The sequence below is a fragment of the Eriocheir sinensis genome, chromosome 49, assembly GCF_024679095.1.
Source record: "Eriocheir sinensis breed Jianghai 21 chromosome 49, ASM2467909v1, whole genome shotgun sequence".
In the NCBI taxonomy this organism is placed as follows: Eukaryota; Metazoa; Arthropoda; class Malacostraca; order Decapoda; family Varunidae; genus Eriocheir; species Eriocheir sinensis.
The window spans coordinates 6,954,070-6,974,055 of record NC_066557.1 but is presented as its reverse complement, the minus strand read 5'-3'; the positions used below and the strand labels follow the sequence as shown (position 1 = coordinate 6,974,055).

The following is a 19,986-nucleotide window of genomic DNA, read 5'->3' as shown; positions in this document are numbered from 1 at the left end:
TCCTGATGAGTTCCCTGCCCCGGCCCCATTTTCGCGTCTTCTGCTGGTGACGCGTGGACAGCTTCTTTCCCAATCCCATCCATTGTACAGAAACAGCACAGAGTCTGAATGCTCTGGTGGTGGTTTACCATCCTCCCAAGCAACAAAGTGTCCGGAACAAATGGCATATGGTTCCTCGAGGCTCGCCACCTGTCTCCTCTTTTGCACCTCATCTCCCACAATCTTCGTCTGTTTTCTTCTTTCTTCGAAGGAAACGGCCCATCCTTTCACGTATTGCATGAAGGGGTATTGTTCTTCACTGAAGGTAGAACATGACTGGCAGTCCGCCACAGCACAGGTGAATCTAGTCATTCTTCTAAGTTTTAGGCGGCTGCTGGTCGAGAGAGAGAGAGAGAGAGAGAGAAGCTTATTTATAGATTGTCAGTCATTAGTCTCTGGGGATGAGGGGAGAGAATACAGGCGATGCCGCTTCGAGCTCTACATGAGTCTTCGGTGGGCTGCGGAGGAGTGCGCACTGCGCACGATAGTACAGAGTTATACTGTGGTCAAATTTAAGGGCGGAAATCATTCAAGGCTCAAATTTTCACTGAAGTTTTAGTAAGGTCAGTAGGTGTTTTTTTAGCAATATTTAGGAGTGTATCTAACGCCATCTGAAATACTGATATAGGCAACTGTGATAAAGGGGCGGAGGTGAGGCTCAGGGTGAGTTTGTCAGCAGGTGACCCAGCGACTTCACACTGGCGGGTGGCGGCACACCCGGCACGGCCCAGGCAACCTAGACGTGCCCTGAACACATGGCTGCTCATGTCCACTCAGGTATGAAGCCAATCCCTCCACTCTTGTGCTAACTCATCTGTATGGCCTTCTCATTTGTCAAGCAAGGCAATGATTCAGTAGCCGAAATTTAAGTGACTCACCAGCGAGTTGCAGAGAGCATAAACACGCCTGTCCGCTTGTCAAAACCCCGTCGTACGTGCTAAAATGTTGTAATTACCACCACAACGTGCCCTAAATGCGCACCTATTCTTTAGATTTACCGAAATTAATATTGTTCAACTCTCCAGAAAAAAAAAATTTATGGTATATCTTAGGAATAGCGGCTCCACACCCTCCACCACCCCAGCCCAACCCTACCCCTCAACACAAGCCTGGGGACCTGTGGGGAACCGGGGTTTTTTGGGGGGAAGGCAAAATCACTGAAAAATGGGCTTCCAAAACCTCACTAGAAAAAATCCCAAAATTAAGGAAAATTCCCTCGTCTCGAAAGTAAGGAAAGTCATTAACTTTATAACCTAACAGCTAACAAGAGGGCTTCGCCTCCCTCGACCCCTTTGCTAACCACGGGGGGCTGCGACCCCCCAGGACCCCCCACATGTATGATGCACCGGAAAATCGTGGGGTTATTTTTGGTGGCGAAGCATATTTAATCTAACCAAACTTTACATAACCTAACCTCTCGAACCCCTGCTAACTGGGGGTGGCTGCCCCCCCCCACACACACACATGTATGATGCACCCGTAAAACTAGAGAAGTACGACAGTATGTGAGACCTGGGAAAGGTTATTATTCTCGTTGGGGCAATATCGGAGGCGCGTGCTTGTCACAGCTTGATGCGCCCACGAGGCAGCAATTAAGCGCATCGCATGTGACACGCCCGTGTCACTGTTCAAATATGGTGGATTAAATGACAATATGTTTAGGAAACTTTCCTGAAAGTTTCAGGACTAGGGATTTTTCCCAATTTTAGGGAAATTTTGGTGGCACAAATTTCAGTCAATTTGCCTTCTCACACCCCAAACCCAGATTTCCCCATAGGTTCCCAGGCTCTCAATATAACGCTCTCTAGGCTGTTGAGTGTTAAGTGTACAGCACATCCCATGTGACAAGCCCGTGTCACTGTTCGCATATGGTGGTATTTATACAATATACATTTTGTTTTTATGAAACAGCATTTGACAAAAGTATTTCTCTCTCTCTCTCTCTCTCTCTCTCTCTCTCTCTCTCTCTCTCTCTCTCTCTCTCTCTCTCTCTCCTATAAAAAAACAGGAGGTGCATCAACAGCCATATCAGAACAAAGTGCCTGAAACAGAAATCAATAGCAGAAGAAGAAGTGAGTGTAATGGCTGGCCACAGGGAAGAAGGTGTGAGGTGCGAGGAGGAAGAGGTGGAAAAGACGAGGAAGAAGAGAGAGGACAGTAGTGATGGAGAGGACAGTAGTGATGGAGAGGACTGCAGTGATGACCCGGATTGGGATCCCACCATTTATAGTCTTCCACAGGGTAGGCCCAAGAAGAGTGGTCAGCCAAGGAGGTCAGGTCAAGGGATGACAAATCAGAGGCAACGTAAAGGTGGTAAGGTCAGCAGGGGAAGGATGTGGGTGAAGCTTTATGACACAGTTAAAGAAACTGTTGAGAAGGGCAGGTACTGCCCAAAGCGTGTGTTTGGTGCTAGGCAGATGCTCCTCGACTGGAAAGCTCGGGTCACGGAAGCCTGCCTCAGCATCAGAGAAACAAATCAGCCTATCCTGCCCAGTCCCTCCCCTCCAGACATTCTCACTGTCTTCCTCTGTGCTAATGTGGAGGGGGACATGCGTCTCCCACCTCTTATTGTGTACCCGAGTCCACCCTCTCACAAGGTTGTGGCAGCTGATCCCACACTGATGTGGGAGACACACTTTGAGGCCAATGTCACCCCCAAAATTTACAGCAAGTGGTTGGAGACACACTTTACACCAGCTGTCACTAAATACTGCAAAGACAACAGGTTGGAGGAGAAAGTGCTACTCCTCATCCACCCAAAGCTCCTTGACCCACTCCTTCCCCCGCCGCCCGCTGCTGTCAAGGTGATCCCGCTGATACCAGGGCACGAGCACCCAATTGATAAATACGTGTCATCCACCTTTCAGAACCAATTTCTCATGAGCATTATATCTCAGTACTGTAAGCTCCGCTTTGGAGATGACCCCAAGGAGGTTTTGAAGGACATCTGGGTGAAATTTGATCTGGCACAGACAATCATGACTTTGTCAGATACTTGGAAGAAAATCAGACAAAGAGTTCTGCAGGATGCATGGAAGAAGGAGTGGCCGGAGGGTGTGCCACCTGCTCCTCCACCGCCTTCTAAACCTGCAAGGAAAAAAGCAGTACCTCAGGAAAAAGAAACTAAACAGCAACAAGGTACTACCTTACAAGCTTCCTCTTCTTCCTCCTCCTCCTCCTCTGTAGCTAAAACACCTTCCACCAACCTTTACATTTCACATAACTTCTCACAACCTTCTTCCAGTAACATAGTTCCTCAACTCCCTCCTTCAAGCCTCTTAACCACTCAGGCCTATACCAGTGATCTTAAAAGTACTCACTCCTCTCCAGCCAACCCCCAAACCACTCAGCCTTCTACCACTGACATGAAGATCACTCAGGCTCCTCCAACCTGTCCCAAACCCACTCAGTCCTTAACCACTGATTCTCAAACCACTCAGCCCCCTTCAGCTCATTCAAGCACCATGGAGCCCTCAGACATATCCAGTCAGCCACCTTCAGATTATTCAAATGCCACTCAGCCACCTCACATGTCCACTTATCACCCTCAAGCCCATCCTAAAGCCATTCAGCCCTCTCAAGCCCATCCTAAAGCCACTCAGCCCTCTCAAGCCCACCCTAGAGCCATTCAGCCCTCTCAAGCCCATCCTAGAGCCACTCAGCCCTCTCAAGCCCATCCTAGAGCCACTCAGCCCTCTCTAGCCCATCCTAGAGCCATTCAGCCCTCTCAAGCCCATCCTAGAGCCACTCAGCCCTCTCAAGCTCATCCTAAAGCCACTCAGCCCTCTCAAGCCCACCCTAGAGCCATTCAGCCCTCTCAACCCCACCCTAGAGCCACTCAGCCCTCTCAAGCCCATCCTAGAGCCACTCAGCCCTCTCAAGCCCACCCTAGAGCCATTCAGCCCTCTCAAGCCCACCCTAGAGCCATTCAGCCCTCTCAAGCCCATCCTAGAGCCACTCAGCCCTCTCAAGCCCACCCTAGAGCCACTCAGCCCTCTCAAGCCCACCCTAGAGCCATTCAGCCCTCTCAAGCCCATCCTAGAGCCACTCAGCCCTCTCAAGCCCACCCTAGAGCCACTCAGCCCTCTCAAGCCCATCCTAGAGCCACTCAGCCCTCTCAAGCCCACCCTAGAGCCACTCAGCCCTCTCAAGCCCAGCCTAGAGCCATTCAGCCCTCTCAAGCCCATTCTAGAGCCACTCAGCCTCTCAAGCCCATCCTAGAGTCACTCAGCCCTCTCAAGCCCATCCTAGAGCCACTCAGCCCTCTCAAGCCCACCCTAGAGCCACTCAGCCCTCTCAAGCCCACCCTAGAGCCATTCAGCCCTCTCAAGCCCATCCTAGAGCCACTCAGCCCTCTCAAGCCCATCCTAGAGCCACTCAGCCCTCTCAAGCCCATCCTAGAGCCACTCAGCCCTCTCAAGCCCATTCAAGAACCACTCAGCCCTCTCAAGCCCACCCTAGAGCCACTCAGCCCTCTCAAGCCCATTCAAGAACCACTCAGCCCTCTCAAGCCCATTCAAGAACCACTCAGCCCTCTCAAGCCCATTCTAAAGCCACTCAGCCCCTTCAAGCCCATGACAAAACTGTTCAGTCATCTTTAGCTAGTCCCAAAGTTATTCAGGTCCCAAACATTCCCTCTCAGTCCTCTTCAGCTGATCCCAAAACCACACATCACCCAACCATGCCCACCCAATCCCCTTTAACTCATCCAAAACTAACTAAGCCCCCAAACATGCACACTCAACCCATTTCAAGTGATTGCAGACCCACTCAGCCCCACTATATTTCTATTCAACCCTCCTCAACACATCCAGACATCACTACATCCTACACTCAGCCCTCTTCAGCCCATCCAAGAGGCCATCAGCCCCCATGTATGCCCACTCAACCCTTATCAACCAGTTTAATGATCATGGACCCCCTATACACACCCACCCAGCCCCCTTCAGCACATCTAAGAGCTACTCAACTCCAGTGTATGCCCACTCAGGCATACACTGAGTGTATGCCCCCATCAACTGGTTTAATGGTCATGCAGCCCCCCAGTATTCCCACTCAGCCCCCTTGCTTTCACCTTACACAAACAACAAAGCCTCCCTTAAACAAACTAGAAACGATTCAGACCACTTTACAGCCAAACCAACCTTCTATGTTAAGGCTGCAGACTCCTTATGTCGTACCAGTGTCTACTCAAGCCTCCTCAGCTATAGGTCATGCACTTGATCTATCCAAATCCACATACAATTCACATGGTTTTCAAGACTTTCCTTCCATGCCAACTCAAACAGGTAAAGGTGTCGGTGCTGCCCCCTCTGTTACCACGAATAATCCCAGACATTTTTCCATTGATATTTCTCACCATACTCCAAACACAGCCAGTGATGTCACCTTCCATACCACCAATCCCCATTCTCTTCCTTCACACACATCCACCAACACACTGTTTCACCTTGCAGACCCAAACCCTCTTTCCCTCACTCCACACTCATCCACATACTCCCCCAACACACCAAGCATGTCCACAGACCCTCTCTCCCAGATGCCAGATGTTAAACCCACACTCAGCTCACTCACACCTGTCAGTTCCTCTCAAGTGCACCAAGAGGTGGAGAGACTGCTCATAAAAGCTACACTCTTAGCTTTAGAGAAGGACCCAAACCTAGGACGCAGCACAAGGTTCGGTTTAGGAGTGATGAAAGCATTAATGGCATGGGGTGATCAGCAACCAACTCCTCCCTACCTCAGCACATCCACTCTCCTCCACAAATAATCTCAGGTTGCTACTCTTCCACCCCCACTGCTCATGACAGCACATGACTTAACACACACACACACACACACACACACACACACACACACACACATTGGTGTTACTAAACCACACATTTCTGACTTTAATGCATTGTGTAATACTGAGTTGAGTGATAATTTTAAAGAAGTGTAAGCTGCATTTTTTTTCAGGGATTTCATACATGTTTCAAAACTCTTTAGGATAAGTTTCGAAGTGTTTTGATGTTACAGCACTGCTCCTCTATTTATGAAATTGTGACTATTAATATTTGCTGAAAAGTGTATAAGGCCTGCATCATTGATTCTTAACATAAAGTGTCATGATCCCACACCCATGCCACCATGCCAAGTAAATTTCTCAATACAGTAGTACTCTGCACAGCTTGTCTTTTGTCACTGAGATAGAAAGGAACTGTTTCTGTTCGTTTGATGTACAGTAAAAGGCTATTGGTCAAAATTCTAAACACCAATTTTATCAAAAGATCAGATATAACTAATATTAAGATTCTGGATTGGCCTACTTTGATTCAGATTAGAGGACTTGTACTGTATACCATATAGATTAAGATACTTTCTTCAGCTGGGTATAATTGGAGTTCAGATACACTTAGTATGTTTTAGTGATTGTAAAAATAATTATAAAGTTGTGTATGATGTTATGACTACTGATGCACTTCTTGAAAGATCATTAAGAGACATCCTATACTGAGAGAGAGGATGTTAAAGTTATTTCATTATTGAGTCTCCAGGACCAGATGCTTTTGATATTGAGGACAGTGATGTAATGATGATTTCTATTGAATCCCAAAGACAGAGGATATATATATATATATATATATATATATATATATATATATATATATATATATATATATATATATATATATATATATATATATATATATATATATATATATATATATATATATATATATGTTGTGTTTGTCTTTTGTGTAGATGAGAAACGTGACCTTATTTTCAGCATAAGGAATATACATAGGAAGAACAGACACCAGAAGACCTGGCAGTCTATGGTGAGGGTGTCTGTCTACTACATATACAACTGTATTTTCTTGTATGTACTTTTGTGCAAAAAGGGCTGCAGTAAGACATGTTTTGTGGTGGATGTTTGTAAAAAAATCTCTCTGTAATGAATGATGGATGAGAAATTATTTTCCTCTTTTGGTGTATGGCTGATTTTTGTGCTGAGTGTGTATGAATGAAGAGACTTTTTTTGTGCTGTATACATTAGTGAAGTTACTTTGTACTGAGTGTACATGAGTTAATGTATTTTTTGTGCTTTGTGTAAAAGAGTTAAGCCATTTTTTGTGTTGGTTGTGTTGGACCGAGGATAATATTTGTGCTTTGCATACGGTAATGAAGATACTTTTTGTTCTGAGTGTGTGGAATTGAAGGTGCATTTTGTGTTGGGTGTAGGAGAAAAGTTTATTTTTTCTGGTTGTCTTAAAGCTACTTTTCTAGCCGAGGGTACAGGATTGTAATAACTACTTGTGCAAAATGAATAAGGGTGAAGATACTTCTTGTACTGAGTGTGTGGGAGTAAAGGTACTTTTTGTGCTGAGTGTGTGCAAGTGAATGGAATTTTTGTGTTGAGTAAAAGAGAGTGAAGATACTTTTTGTGCTGATTGTATGGGATGGAGGGTACCTTTTGTGCACACATATGGGAGTGAAGGTACTTTTTGTGCTGAGTGTATGGGAGTGAAGGTACTTTTTGTGCTGAGTGTATGGGAGTGAAGGAACTTTTTGTGCTGAGTGTATGGGAGTGAAGGTACTTTTTGTGCTGAGTGTATGGGAGTGAAGGTACTTTTTGTGCTGAGTGTATGGGAGTGAAGGTACTTTTTGTGCTGAGTGTATGGGAGTGAAGGAACTTTTTGTGCTGAGTGGGAGTGAAGGTACTTTTTGTGCTGAGTGTATGGGAGTGAAGGTACTTTTTGTGCTGAGTGTATGGGAGTGAAGGTACTTTTTGTGCTGAGTGTATGGGAGTGAAGGTACTTTTTGTGCTGAGTGTATGGGAGTGAAGGTACTTTTTGTGCTGAGTGTATGGGAGGGAGGGTACTTTTTGTGCTGAGTGTATGGGAGTGAAAGTACTTTTTGTGCTGAGTGTATGGGAGGGAGGGTACTTTTTGTGCTGAGTGTATGGGAGTGAAGGTACATTTTGTGCTGAGTGTATGGGAGTGAAGGTACTTTTTGTGCTGAGTGTATGGGAGTGAAGGTACATTTTGTGCTGAGTGTATGGGAGTGAAGGTACTTTTTGTGCTGAGTGTATGGGAGTGAAGGTACTTTTTGTGCTGAGTCTATTGGAGTGAATGTACTTTTGTGCTGAGTGTATGGGAGTGAAGGTACTTTTTGTGCTGAGTGTATGGGAGTGAAGGTACTTTTTGTGCTGAGTGTATGGGAGGGAGGGTACTTTTTGTGCTGAGTGTATGGGAGTGAAGGTACTTTTTGTGCTGAGTGTATGGGAGTGAAGGTACTTTTTGTGCTGAGTGTATGGGAGTGAAGGTACTTTTTGTGCTGAGTGTATGGGAGTGAAGGTACTTTTTGTGCTGAGTGTATGGGAGGGAGGGTACTTTTTGTGCTGAGTGTATGGGAGTGAAGGTACTTTTTGTGCTGAGTGTATGGGAGGGAGGGTACTTTTTGTGCTCTGTATGGAGATGAAGGTGTTATGTGTGCCGGAGTAAATATACCTTTTGTGCAAAGTGTATGGGAGTGAAAGGACCGTCTATTTTGAATGTATTTGAGAGATGGTACGTTTTGTGTTGGGTTTATGGGAGTGAAGGCATTTTTTTGCTGAGTGCTTGAAGGGAATGGTACTTTTATGCAGGGTGTATATATGGGAAAGAAGGCGCTGCTCGTGCTGGATGAATGGAAGTGAAGATACTGTTTGTACTGGATGAATGGAAGTGAAGATACTGTTTGTACTGGATGTCTCTTTTACCAATAAATAAAACAACGAGGATTATCAACTACATTTTATTACCGTTTACCGTTGATGAGGTTTCAGGCCCCGGTCCGACGCCGTAGCAGCGCTCCGCAAGGCACTCCATTGTACTGATGTTTAGTATTTTTTGGTATTTAACCCTAGAACGCTAACCATGGGTATGAGGTACCCGAAGCGAATGACGTCATTGCCATTGTGTATGGTTCCGGTGCTCTGAGGGTACCCACCTCCTCAAGTGTCATGTGCTTTCCTTGACAGTGTGGGGAAGTCACGTTGTCTTCTTCTCTCTTCTGCTCTTTTTTGTAGGCCTTGTACATTGTTGTGCGGCTACGGTTGGGTGACTGAGTGGTGGTTTGTGTACATGTGGATATTGTTTTGTTTTTTTTAGTTTTCACCTGTGCAGTGGATCATGGAGAGGCCACAAGAGAACAAGAAGTTTCAAAAGCCATAATTTTTATTTTTTTTTTTTTTTTTTTTTTTTTTTTTTTTTTTTTTTTTTTTTTTTTTTTTTTTATTTTTTCAGTATTGATTTTTTCTACCGTTTTTACATTTCTCTTCTTCTTCTCATGATAAAGTTTGAAGTAGTTTTCATGTAACCATTAATACATTTAACTTTTTATTTTTTTTTTTTTTTTTTTTTTTTTTTTTTTTTTTTTTGGTGTGATGGTTTGTAGTAGTGGTGTGACTTTTCTAGTTAATAGTTTCTTACAATCACGGTCCCTATTATGTGTTGTTTTTTCGGCGTGTGGGACCGCCCAGTGTGGTGTGTTATCGCTGAAAACGGAAACGGAAAACGGATAGTTAAAGGCCCAGCAGCAGGAGTCCTCGGGCGCAGATGACACGGTGCGCAGTGGGTTGATACTGGATCGGTTAACCTTGAGGAACCTTGACTGAAACAGTGGCTGATCGTAAAGCTAATAGTACTCTCCTGTCATTTTCTTACGGTACATTCTTACGGTTGGTGACCAAATTATGGTAAAGTATGAGGACGTAATGGTGGGTTGGCGATACTTGCTGGTGTAGACACAAACTGTCTTATTTAATTTCCCAGAGCTCAGTGGCTGCTGGCTGTTAGGGAAAGGTGTACAAGTCTGACACAAGTGTGCTCAGTTTCAGTGCTGTGGAACAAATACAAGAGAGAGCGTCTGCGAGTGTTTGAAAAGCGCGGCGATGTTATTGTGAGGTGCTGTTCAGAGTTTCCAGGTTGGCACATTTAATGAGTTTTCTGGAAAAGATGTGGTGTGCAAGAAATAGGGAATTGGAAGATTTGTAATGGATACTGCTTGTTTTGTTCTATTTTTACAGGTTGTGCCGATATGAAGGCCTGACTCTCCAACGGGTCACCTGTACAGCAAGAGCAAGAACAATGCCAAATTCTTCATAATTTGGTATTTTCTTACAATGTTTGGCATGAAATATTGATGATTGGCATTTACTAAGAATGGTATGATGTTGCCTGGGCTGCTTGGATCGAAGGATGTGATAAGAGTACCTACTTTTGATATTTCCAACAGGTTAATTCTCTGTAAAAACTAATTTAATCTCCTTGTCGAAGATAAATAATCCTTGTAGAACACCTGGCAATCCTGTTACCAGCTGAGCGCCCCTGCCCTGCCCCTCCCCCCCACCCACTGCACAGGCCCCAATCACCAAGGAGCTAACCAGCCGCCCGTGGTAGTCGACTGCACAACACAGCACAGTCTTATCGTGGTGCGCTTGTGTGTTCAACAGAGAGAGAGAGAGGGAGAGCCATAGTAGCGCCTGCGCCGTTACAACGCTGGGAGGAGTAGGAGTGTGATCCCTGTGACCTGAGTTCCGTGTGACCCCGAGACCCCCGCCATGGCCCTGAACAATGTGCTGGTGTTGTCCCAGGTCACCACATACCTGCTGACCCTCCTGCTGGCCCTGTGCATCATCATCCCCATCTCCTTCCACCTCAACGACTTCAAGTAAGGCTCACCTGTCACCTGGCCTGTGCACCTTCTTATGTATGGTTCACCTGGCCTGTGCACCTTGTTATGTATGGTTCACCTGGCCTGTGCACCTTCTTATGTATGGTTCACCTGGCCTGTGCACCTTGTTATGTATGGTTCACCTGGCCTGTGCACCTTGTTATGTATGGTTCACCTGGCCTGTGCACCTTGTAAAGTATGGTTCACCTGGCCTGTACCTTGTTATGTATGGTTCACCTGGCCTGTGCACCTTGTAAAGTATGGTTCACCTGGCCTGTACCTTGTTATGTATGGTTCACCTGGCCTGTGCACCTTGTAAAGTATGGTTCACCTGGCCTGTGCACCTTGTAAAGTATGGTTCACCTGGCCTGTGCACCTTGTAAAGTATGGTTCACCTGGCCTGTACCTTGTTATGGATGGTTCACCTGGCCTGTGTGTTGTGTAAAGTATGGGTCACCTGGCCTGTGTGCCGTTTTTAAGGGTTCTGTGATAAAACTCCAACCCCTTGTATGAAGAGTGACCAAAATCCAAGTCATTGCATGAAAACTTTATTTGTGAATAAAACCCACACCGGCATACAAAAGATGTACCTATACCTATATGGTAAACCCTCGGCACAATGGACTTATGAGGGGAACTTAGTCCGTTAATGTTGGAAGTCCATTAAAAGTGGCGGAATTTTAATAACACGTATAATACTAACAAACCTAATAAATATAAGTACTGGTAAAGATTTGTTTTAGTACTGTGCCAGTATCTCATTATCTACTTTATGAAACATCACTGTCTCTTGTGGTGAGTGGTCGTGGCCATGATCGGATGTGTCATGTCTTGCTCCGTGTGGAAAGTGCTGTGTCGACATAGCTGGCAAAGCCAAGGTCCCGTTGGATTTGTGTTACATTTGTAAGGATTTCACAGGCGAGAAATGGATTGGATGCTGTTTGTGCCCTAAATGGTGTCATGTGAAGTGTGCTCATTTGTCTGGAATTAAGCAGGAGAATATACTTAAAATTAATTGGATGTGCAACCCATGCCTCCATAAAGCATCTCTGGCTACCAAAATTGTGGAAAAAATGGATGAATTCAAGCAACAATTATCTAAGGAAATATCTGTGGTTAAGGATGAAGTTGAATCAAGGGCTGTGAAGGTGCAGGAGCTGGGATCAGTTGTTGACATGCTTAAACTTGCTGAGCATGCTGAATCTAGCTGGGCTGAGGTGGCAAAGAGAGGCAAGAAGGTCAAGAAAAATCTCTTAGTTGTAAAAGCTTCTACACAGGAAAAGAAGGCAACAGACATGAAGGATGAAGTCTCGGGCATTGAATGGTATTCAGATAACTGATTCAAGATTTACAAATAGAGGTAACATTATCATGAACTTTGATAATGAGAACACAAGGGATGAGGCTGCTCAAAAACTGGAGTCTGTTCAGCAAATTAATACCAAGAGTGTTGGAAAGATGAAACCAAAGATCATGATATGCAATGTGCATAAAGAGGAGATTAAGGAAAAAATAAAGGAGACCATCTTAGACCGCAATGAGTTCTTACACGCCATTGGGGGTGTTGAGGATAAGATTGAGCTGGTTTTTAGCAAGCCTGCAGCTGGCGGCACGATGCACTACATTTTGAGGTGTGACCCAACTATAAAACAGCTGATTCACAAGAATCACAAGTTAAAATTAGAATGGGGAATATACACAGTGAGACAGATACCATGCAATTATATACTATCATTGTCAGAGATATGGCCATCTTGAGGCCAACTGTACTGCCAAGACCAATGGAGATGCCCCAAATTGTTTCAAATGCACTGGCAATCATAAATCACAGGAGTGCACCATGGCTGAGAAGAAATGCATAAATTGTGTGAGATACAAGAAGCCTGAAATCAACCACTCAGCGAATGACCAGTGTTGTGTAGTTCTCCAGACTGAAATTGAGAGAATTCGTAACGTGACCGATCATGGCTATTAACCCCTTCCCGGCCGAGGATCTATATATAGACGTTTCGAAATTGGGACTTTTTGTCGGCGCGTCTATATATAGACGTTTGCTCTCATTTGCCCACACTAGATTGTAGCATGGTCTATATATAGACGATTCCTTACTACTAACAAAATCAACAAAATAAATCGTTATTTGGCATCTCAAACCCCCTGACACTTACCGACATTGCCTCTCAAGGACAGTCACCGCTTGTGCTTTGTCGGTGGTGGATGTGCTATGCACATCAGCTAACACTGGGAATTTATGCATTTCTTTTTTCCTATTTTATTTTATTATTAGTCTATCATGTCAAGGAGAAAGAGACCTCTTTAGACGGAAGAAATGACTTCTTTGGTAGCTGAGGATATAGATGCTGATTGTTTGGATGTTTTTGATGATTACACTGATACAGAATCTAAACCTTCATATAAATATATCAATATACATATAACCAATCAAATTCAAATAACATCTATATATAGATTCAAATGTTTGTTCAGTTTTGCGGCAGAGTCTATATATAGACGTCAATCTGGAATGCCCACTTGCGGGGAATCTATATATACACGTATGGATGAAAGTCGACAGCGTCTATACAGAGACGATTTTTTTTTTGGTAGTACATACATCTGCCCTGCTGCCGGGAAGGGGTTAATCAGTGTCAGTACTCAAAGATAAATTGTGTGTGATGAAGGTTCAGTGTGCTGGAAATAATTGTTGAATATTTAATTGTGATGCTATAATGAAAACAGCAGACATAAACACTGGACTAATTGTAATATGTGATATTATTCATGAAAGAAATTAAGACACTCACTCACTCACTCACTATGATGTTTGAGAATAAGTGCATCGAAGACTATTATTGAGGCTAACGTTGAAATTGTTGACGGCCCTCGTAGAGCGCTGCATCAGCAGCAGAGCAGGGCCTGAAACCTCATCAACGGTAAACAATGGTAAACGGTATATATCTTTTCAACAAACCTTCAACAGTCATGGAAACGCTTTCAAAATCCAATTCAAGGACTTTTTTTTTACTCTTGAAAATAGGGGATAATGTTTACGAAAGTGTGTCGCCTCCTCTGGTGTTGGCCGCGGCGACGGTGCCACCGTCACAGCCGCAAAATAGCTCGCAGAGGGTTTAGAGTGGGGGAACATATTTAAACTACTCCAACCGAACTTTACGACCTGCTAATGGGGGGGCTGCGCCCCCCTCGACCCCCCTTCTAACCAGGGGGCTGTGCCCCCCCTGGGCTCCCCCACATGTAAATGTGACTTATTTCTGCGAGGAGGTATTTCTTGCAACACCGGCTGCACTGCGGCCATCGCCAGAGCAAACCTGTTATTTTTATGCAAATACCGCGAATTTTATCACGGAGCATGAATATAGCCTAACCTAACCTTAGCTAACCTTACCTAACCTAACAAAACCCTCTGTGAGCTATTTTGCGGCTGTGGCGGCAGCACCATCGCCGCCAATTCTTAACCTAACTCTACATACTGCCTTCCTCTCCTCCCTCACATCTACAGTGACCTAACTTACTCTCCCCTCTCCTCTTCCCTGCCATATATTACCTGATCATCCTACCTCTCCTTTCCATCACCCTCCCTTGTGCTGTGCTTTCCTTCCTCTCCTCCCACACAGTATCTGGTTGTCCTGCCTCCTCTCCCACTTCACTCAAAGCTTTCTATCCTCATGAACCATCCCTTTCCTCTCCTTCATCCTCCCATGCACATCTTGCAGCCCTACCACCCTCCCTCTCCTTCATTCACAGCCTTCTATCATGTATTGTAATGTGGGGAAAACTGAGAAATCAATACCCTGTAATAACTGATGTGTTGCTTCCTTGTTATCACACATAAACAAGATACAGAAGCCCTCCAGCAGTCCTGCTATCTCCCACACCACACAGGGTGCTGTTACAGTAGGCCTGTTAGGTGAACCTCACACATTAAGCCTAACTGAGAGGCACCTATTTCATTTATTTTTATTTACTAATTCATTTATGCATTCATTTACTCATTCCTTGATTTATTTCCTTGTTTAATATAATCATTTTGTTGCTCTATGGACCAATGGATGGATTTTTGTTTATATTTTTATTTTCACCACTACTGTAATATGATTCATGTTAAATAGAATAAAATCGTATATGGAAAAGTTATCCTAAATTCAGCTCTCAGACTTTATAAAAATTCTTAAATAGAAATTTGTGAAATACAGGATCCACTGTCTGATAATGTAAAACCCCTAGTATATGGCAACCCTGGGGATTCAGAGGTGCCAGAAAAGGGGGGTGGGCTATTACATAGATTGGCAATTTAGTTAAGTTGGCAAGGCCTCTGTTCCAATTGTACAAACCTAAAGGTTTTGCTGTACTTAATTCTTTATTGATTTATTGGTTTCTTTTTAATATTCTCATATTGAATTCCTTGTTCACTTATCAATTCATTAATTTCTTTATCAGTTTACTTATATACCTTGATTGAGAGCAGAATCAGTTAGAAAAAACACCTAACCAGCCCATTTACATAGCACACCATCAACACACTTCATCATGCACTATACAGGGCTACTCAACTTTTATGAGTAAAGGTCTAGCTAGATAAGTTCAAATGTATGCAGAGGTCCGGATAATAATTGTTACTTGACCCCAGGCTTCAAGAGTAGAAAAATATAATTAAATAACATGAAGGTCTAGGCGATGGATTCTTGTAAGTGTATTTCCTTGACTGACTGTAGGGCCTACAGCCAGTCGAGGAAATGCATTGCAAGAATCCATCGCCTGGACCTTCATGTTATTCAATTAAATTTTTTCTACTCTTGAAGCCTGGGTCCAGCTACAGCACTCAGAAGGTCCGGATTTGGACTGCGGGCGCCATTTGAGTAGCCCGGCACTAAACCCATTAATCAAGCCTGACCTTGCTGATTGTATAACATACCATTACCCTATCAACATACTTTTAATCCATTCTTTTCCATCAGGGGCCACTGCCTGTTGTTCAGCAATGGGACATGGGGTGAGACAGGCCAGTTCAAGGTGGCATGGGCATCCCAGGCATTTTGTGACTACAACCTGGGCTGGGCCGGTGTGTCGCTGCTCATCGCACTCACACAGATTTACCGCTTCGTGGCACAGCTCTGCCGCGGCACTGAAAGGTGGGTGCAAGGGCGCTGTTTGGGGTGAACTTTTGCTGCTTTAGTCCCAAATCTTTTCAGGAATTACAGTTGCATAAAATTCAAGCTCTTTTGTATTTTTTTTCGTCTGTGTTAACTGTAATATTTCTACAGTTTCAGAGGACAGTATTAAATCAGTAACCAACAGCAGCAATTTGTTGTTGAGATTACTCTGGGGTATGAGAGTGTACAGGGGGGTTCCCTTTATTTGTCACCCACCTATTCATTATTTCATTTTCATCAGCAATATTTTATGTATGTGAGTAGAAAAAAATTCCCCACTGTCCAGAGGAAAAAGTTTTGTATCGCACATGCTGAGGATGTCATGTCATTATCACTACATTCAGCTGCTTGCCTAACCAGCTAGCCACCTGAGTGAGTTAAACAAGTTATGCACTGTTGTTAGACTGGACTACAAATAACAAATTTGGTTACTTTTGTTGCTCTTATGCCACTAAATTTAAGTTGAGGTATATTGTTACTCTTGGGGCTGCTTCATTTTTTGCTTGGGCTGATTTTAAATTAATTTTAAAAAGAATCACATAACCTGAATGAGTTTAATATGAACATTTGAAAATAACTTTTTACCTGTAGGCTAACTGTATGCAATATATTATTGTTTTCTTTAACCCCATTTAACCACAAAAGTTTTTCTCGGGAGATCCCCCCATAATGCAAAAGTCAGCAGAAAATACACTTTGAAACTGAGAAAAAGTCATGAAAGATGTTTTATAGAAAAATTTCTGGCGCACCCTGCTGTGAAATCCGTTTCTTTCTAGGTTGTCACATTTGGCTAGAATTCCATGAGTCCCGAAAATTCCCACTTTTTACTGGTACAACACACAGGAAAATTTATTGAAGAAAAGTTGCTCATTTTATCACAATGGAGTCTGAAAAATATAGTTTATAATCTTTGACTCAGAAATTTACTGCCTACAGAGAGCCAAAGTTGCAGTGAAACTCGAAAAATAATTTTTGTAGTTTTTTCATTCTGGAATGAATCTCATTGAATAAAAGTTGTAAAAAATCATCCACCTACTCAACTGTGAAATCAGATTATTATTTTGACAAATTGTTTTGCTGGAATTCCATGATTCCCCCAAAAATCCAACTTCCACTTCCCACTCCTCTGAACACTCCTGTGACCAAGATATTGGTTTATCTAGAACATCACATATATAAGCGGAGGTGTCATGACTATGCTCAGCATGCACACAAGGAGCAGAAACTAAAGGAAGACTGCTGAAACAGATCGGCTGAGGGAACATAATCGCTCTGCAGACGCCATGATGCGTAGGCAGGAACTAGACTATTTTTAGCATGGAGTGGTGTAAGGGACAAAAGAGGTGCCAGTTAGTCACTTAGCATCGACATAGACATAGTTATGCGCGCCCTTCAAATTCCAGATAGCTTCTCACTCTCTGGCACTGGCGTCATGCTCATTCCCCACGTCTGATAGAACTATATGACGCCAGCGGCATCAACGTCATTAAAGGGTAGATTAGTTTGAGTTCATATTGGATGCATTTGTAGGAGAGGTGTGAATGATTGAGGGAAGGAATGCCCTACCAAAAAGTGTGGTCTCCTGAAAAGGAGGCTGATCATCCCTATTTGGAGAGGGAATGAGCAATGGGAAATATATTACTCTTCTCTAAAGCTTTCTTTTCTTTATAGTGATAAGAAGTAATGCTCTCCTGTACAGTTGTTTCCTTTCTAGATAGGACTCACTGCTCTTCTCTACAACTTTCTCTTTCTACAACTTTCTCTTTCTACGGACCAGAAATACTGCTTTCCTCTATTCCTTTTTTCCCCATTGATTGTAAATAATCTGCCTTACAAGGAAAACATTGTTTGATGTTTAGTTTAGTGGTGATAATGACTGGTGATGGTGACCACTCTCTCTGCTCCTTTCACAGTACGTTTTTGAGTGCATTCTTCGATGTGGTGATCAGCCTGGTGATGGCACTTGCCGCCCTTGTTGGTGCTCTCATTATCACCGTTGGCTACCAGACCTGGTGTAATGCTATCATGATGAGATTTGAAGCGTAAGTGTTCATCTGTTTGTACCTAGTTGTAGTAAGCACTTGTGTGGTCCTGTAATTATAAATATATTCAATCAGTTTACAAGTTTTGTGTCATCTATATTTTACCAACCTTCCTTTCATTGTTCCCTCCTTTCTTTCTCCCTTGACACCTCTCTGTCTTCCGTCGCTTCTTCCTTCCTTCCATCAGCACCACAATCACTACCACTTACCACCACTCTTCCTCCCTAATAGCTGTGAGGACGCCACCATCAACACCATTGACAAGGAGGATGGCATTGATACCAAGATGTTCTACACCCAGTTTGGCACAGCTCAGGTGAGGTAGTGCCACATCAAACTACTGTGCCATACCTTAGGATCAGTTATGGCTGCTTGTGTGCAATATAGTTTATAACCTTTTATAGTTTAGTGCTTATCATTTATTATTATTGTGTGGGGTATGGTTAGGTAGCGAGTGTGACCACCTTCAGGTATCTTTTTTAACTTTTTGCTGCTGCAGCAAATTATCTCCTTAACTTGGCGAAGTCACCTGGTGTTACTTAACCCGGTAGCAGCAACGGGCCAAATTTGTGGCTTTACCGTGTAGCAGCGACGGGCCAAATTTGTGGCTTTACTGTGTAGCAGCGACGGGCCAAATTTGTGGCTTTACTGTGTAGCAGTGATGGGCCAAATTTGTGGCTTTACCGTGTAGCAGCGACGGGCCAAATTTGTAGCTTTACCATGTAGCAGTGACGGGCCAAATTTGTGGCTTTACCGTGTAGCAGCGACAGGCCAAATATGTGGCTTTACCGTGTAGCAGCGACGGGCCAAATTTGTGGCTTTACCGTGTAGCAGTGACGGGCCAAATTTGTAGCTTTACCATGTAGCAGTGACGGGCCAAATTTGTGGCTTTACCGTGTAGCAGCGACGGGCCAAATTTGTGCCATGATTTAAACTATCCCAAATAGATGATACATAAACTGATCACAAATGCTTTGATATATATTGTGAAATGGTTTGTGTGAGGGATGATTTTTTCTCATTTTTCTCGCTTAGAGGGACCATTAAGAAACATGATCCCCGCTGCTACCGGGTTAACCTGTAAAATGCCAAAGGCTTTGACCCTTACACCATCATTGGCGATACAGTTGCACCACTAATCTTTACCCCCTCGAGTGTTAGTGGCATAGCAGTTATGCCACCCAGTTTGCCTTAGCAACTGGTGTTAGGTAGACTGCTTGCTTCCTACACATGTAGGTGAGTTTGGGCAACACTGCTCAGTGCTTGGGACAGCATTGGCAATCATGTTTTATGGGGATTCTGCGGGATCAATTCTACCATCCACATTTATTTTATTATTTATTTTCCATTGGGTGGGTAACAGGGTTTTCCAGTTGCCAGATAAAGGGCGGGTGACAAGTTTTTCCAGTCTGCCTTTTACTGCCCCAGTTTTAAAGTTTGTGTAAGAATTTATAGGTCAGCGTGACTCCTAGGCTACCGCACATCTCCTCCATGCCACTTTCAGTGTTTTTGTGACTAACAATGACAGGAGTTTTTTGGGTCTTCCTTGTCTGATTCCACACTGGAGTATTCACAGCCTCAACTTGTCATAAGCCTCCTCTTACTCCCAAAAGAGCTCTCAGTGTGAGCTCAATAGAGAGAGCTGAAAGTAACTTTTTCAAGCCTTGAAAGTGGTGTTAGTGGTGAAGACAGTGATGGCAGAAGCTTTGAACTCTAACTCCTTGTCTCATCAGAAAGACTGAGCCCTGTTATTGTGCAACCTCGCTTTGGTGGCCATCCTGTAGATCAATCTCATTACGGTGATGATGGAATAGATATTAAAGCCCTTGAGGATGCATCCCATCACCCTTCAGGGTTATCAAAGAAAGAAGTCAAAAGAGAAATGGGGGGAGGTAAGAGTGACATTTCTAGCATAAAGAGGAGAGATGGGGTACTCATGAAAGGGAATGAAGAGATAAAGAAGGTAAGGAAGCGGCACTTTGAATCTGTAATGAATGAGAGTGTGGAAGGAAGAGCAACAGTGACTAGTTAAGAAT

At 43.8% G+C, this 19,986-nt stretch overlaps 2 protein-coding genes and 1 long non-coding RNA gene across 3 annotated transcripts in view; 2 read left to right on the top strand and 1 right to left on the bottom strand.

Annotated features, from left to right (window-relative positions):
- Positions 1-28: 28 nt before the first annotated feature.
- LOC126981629 (adhesive plaque matrix protein-like) lies at positions 29-4,640 on the top strand. The gene is made up of 2 exons (XM_050833067.1): positions 29-816; positions 2,048-4,640. The coding sequence occupies exon 2, from the start codon at positions 2,121-2,123 to the stop codon at positions 4,638-4,640; it is 2,520 nt and encodes an 839-aa protein (XP_050689024.1). The 5' UTR covers positions 29-816; positions 2,048-2,120.
- A 5,757-nt stretch (positions 4,641-10,397) lies between these two features.
- LOC126981776 (transmembrane protein 179-like) overlaps positions 10,398-19,986 on the top strand; it is a 16,491-nt gene continuing 6,902 nt past the window's right edge. Inside the window, exons 1-4 of the mRNA XM_050833318.1 lie at positions 10,398-10,737; positions 15,714-15,887; positions 17,822-17,950; positions 18,182-18,266. Coding sequence (XP_050689275.1) covers positions 10,628-10,737; positions 15,714-15,887; positions 17,822-17,950; positions 18,182-18,266 — 498 coding nt within the window. The 5' untranslated portion in view covers positions 10,398-10,627. The remainder of the gene's footprint in view (positions 10,738-15,713; positions 15,888-17,821; positions 17,951-18,181; positions 18,267-19,986) is intronic.
- On the bottom strand, positions 10,754-15,376 carry LOC126981777 (uncharacterized). Its single transcript, XR_007734133.1, has 3 exons — positions 11,166-15,376; positions 10,959-11,039; positions 10,754-10,928 (listed from the first exon to the last, which is right to left on the bottom strand). It is a non-coding gene; the product is annotated as an uncharacterized LOC126981777 (long non-coding RNA).

Bases quoted from the DNA above. Each gene is read 5' to 3' on its own strand.
- LOC126981629 (XM_050833067.1), top strand. From the start codon at position 2,121: ATGGCTGGCCACAGGGAAGAAGGTGTGAGGTGCGAGGAGGAAGAGGTG.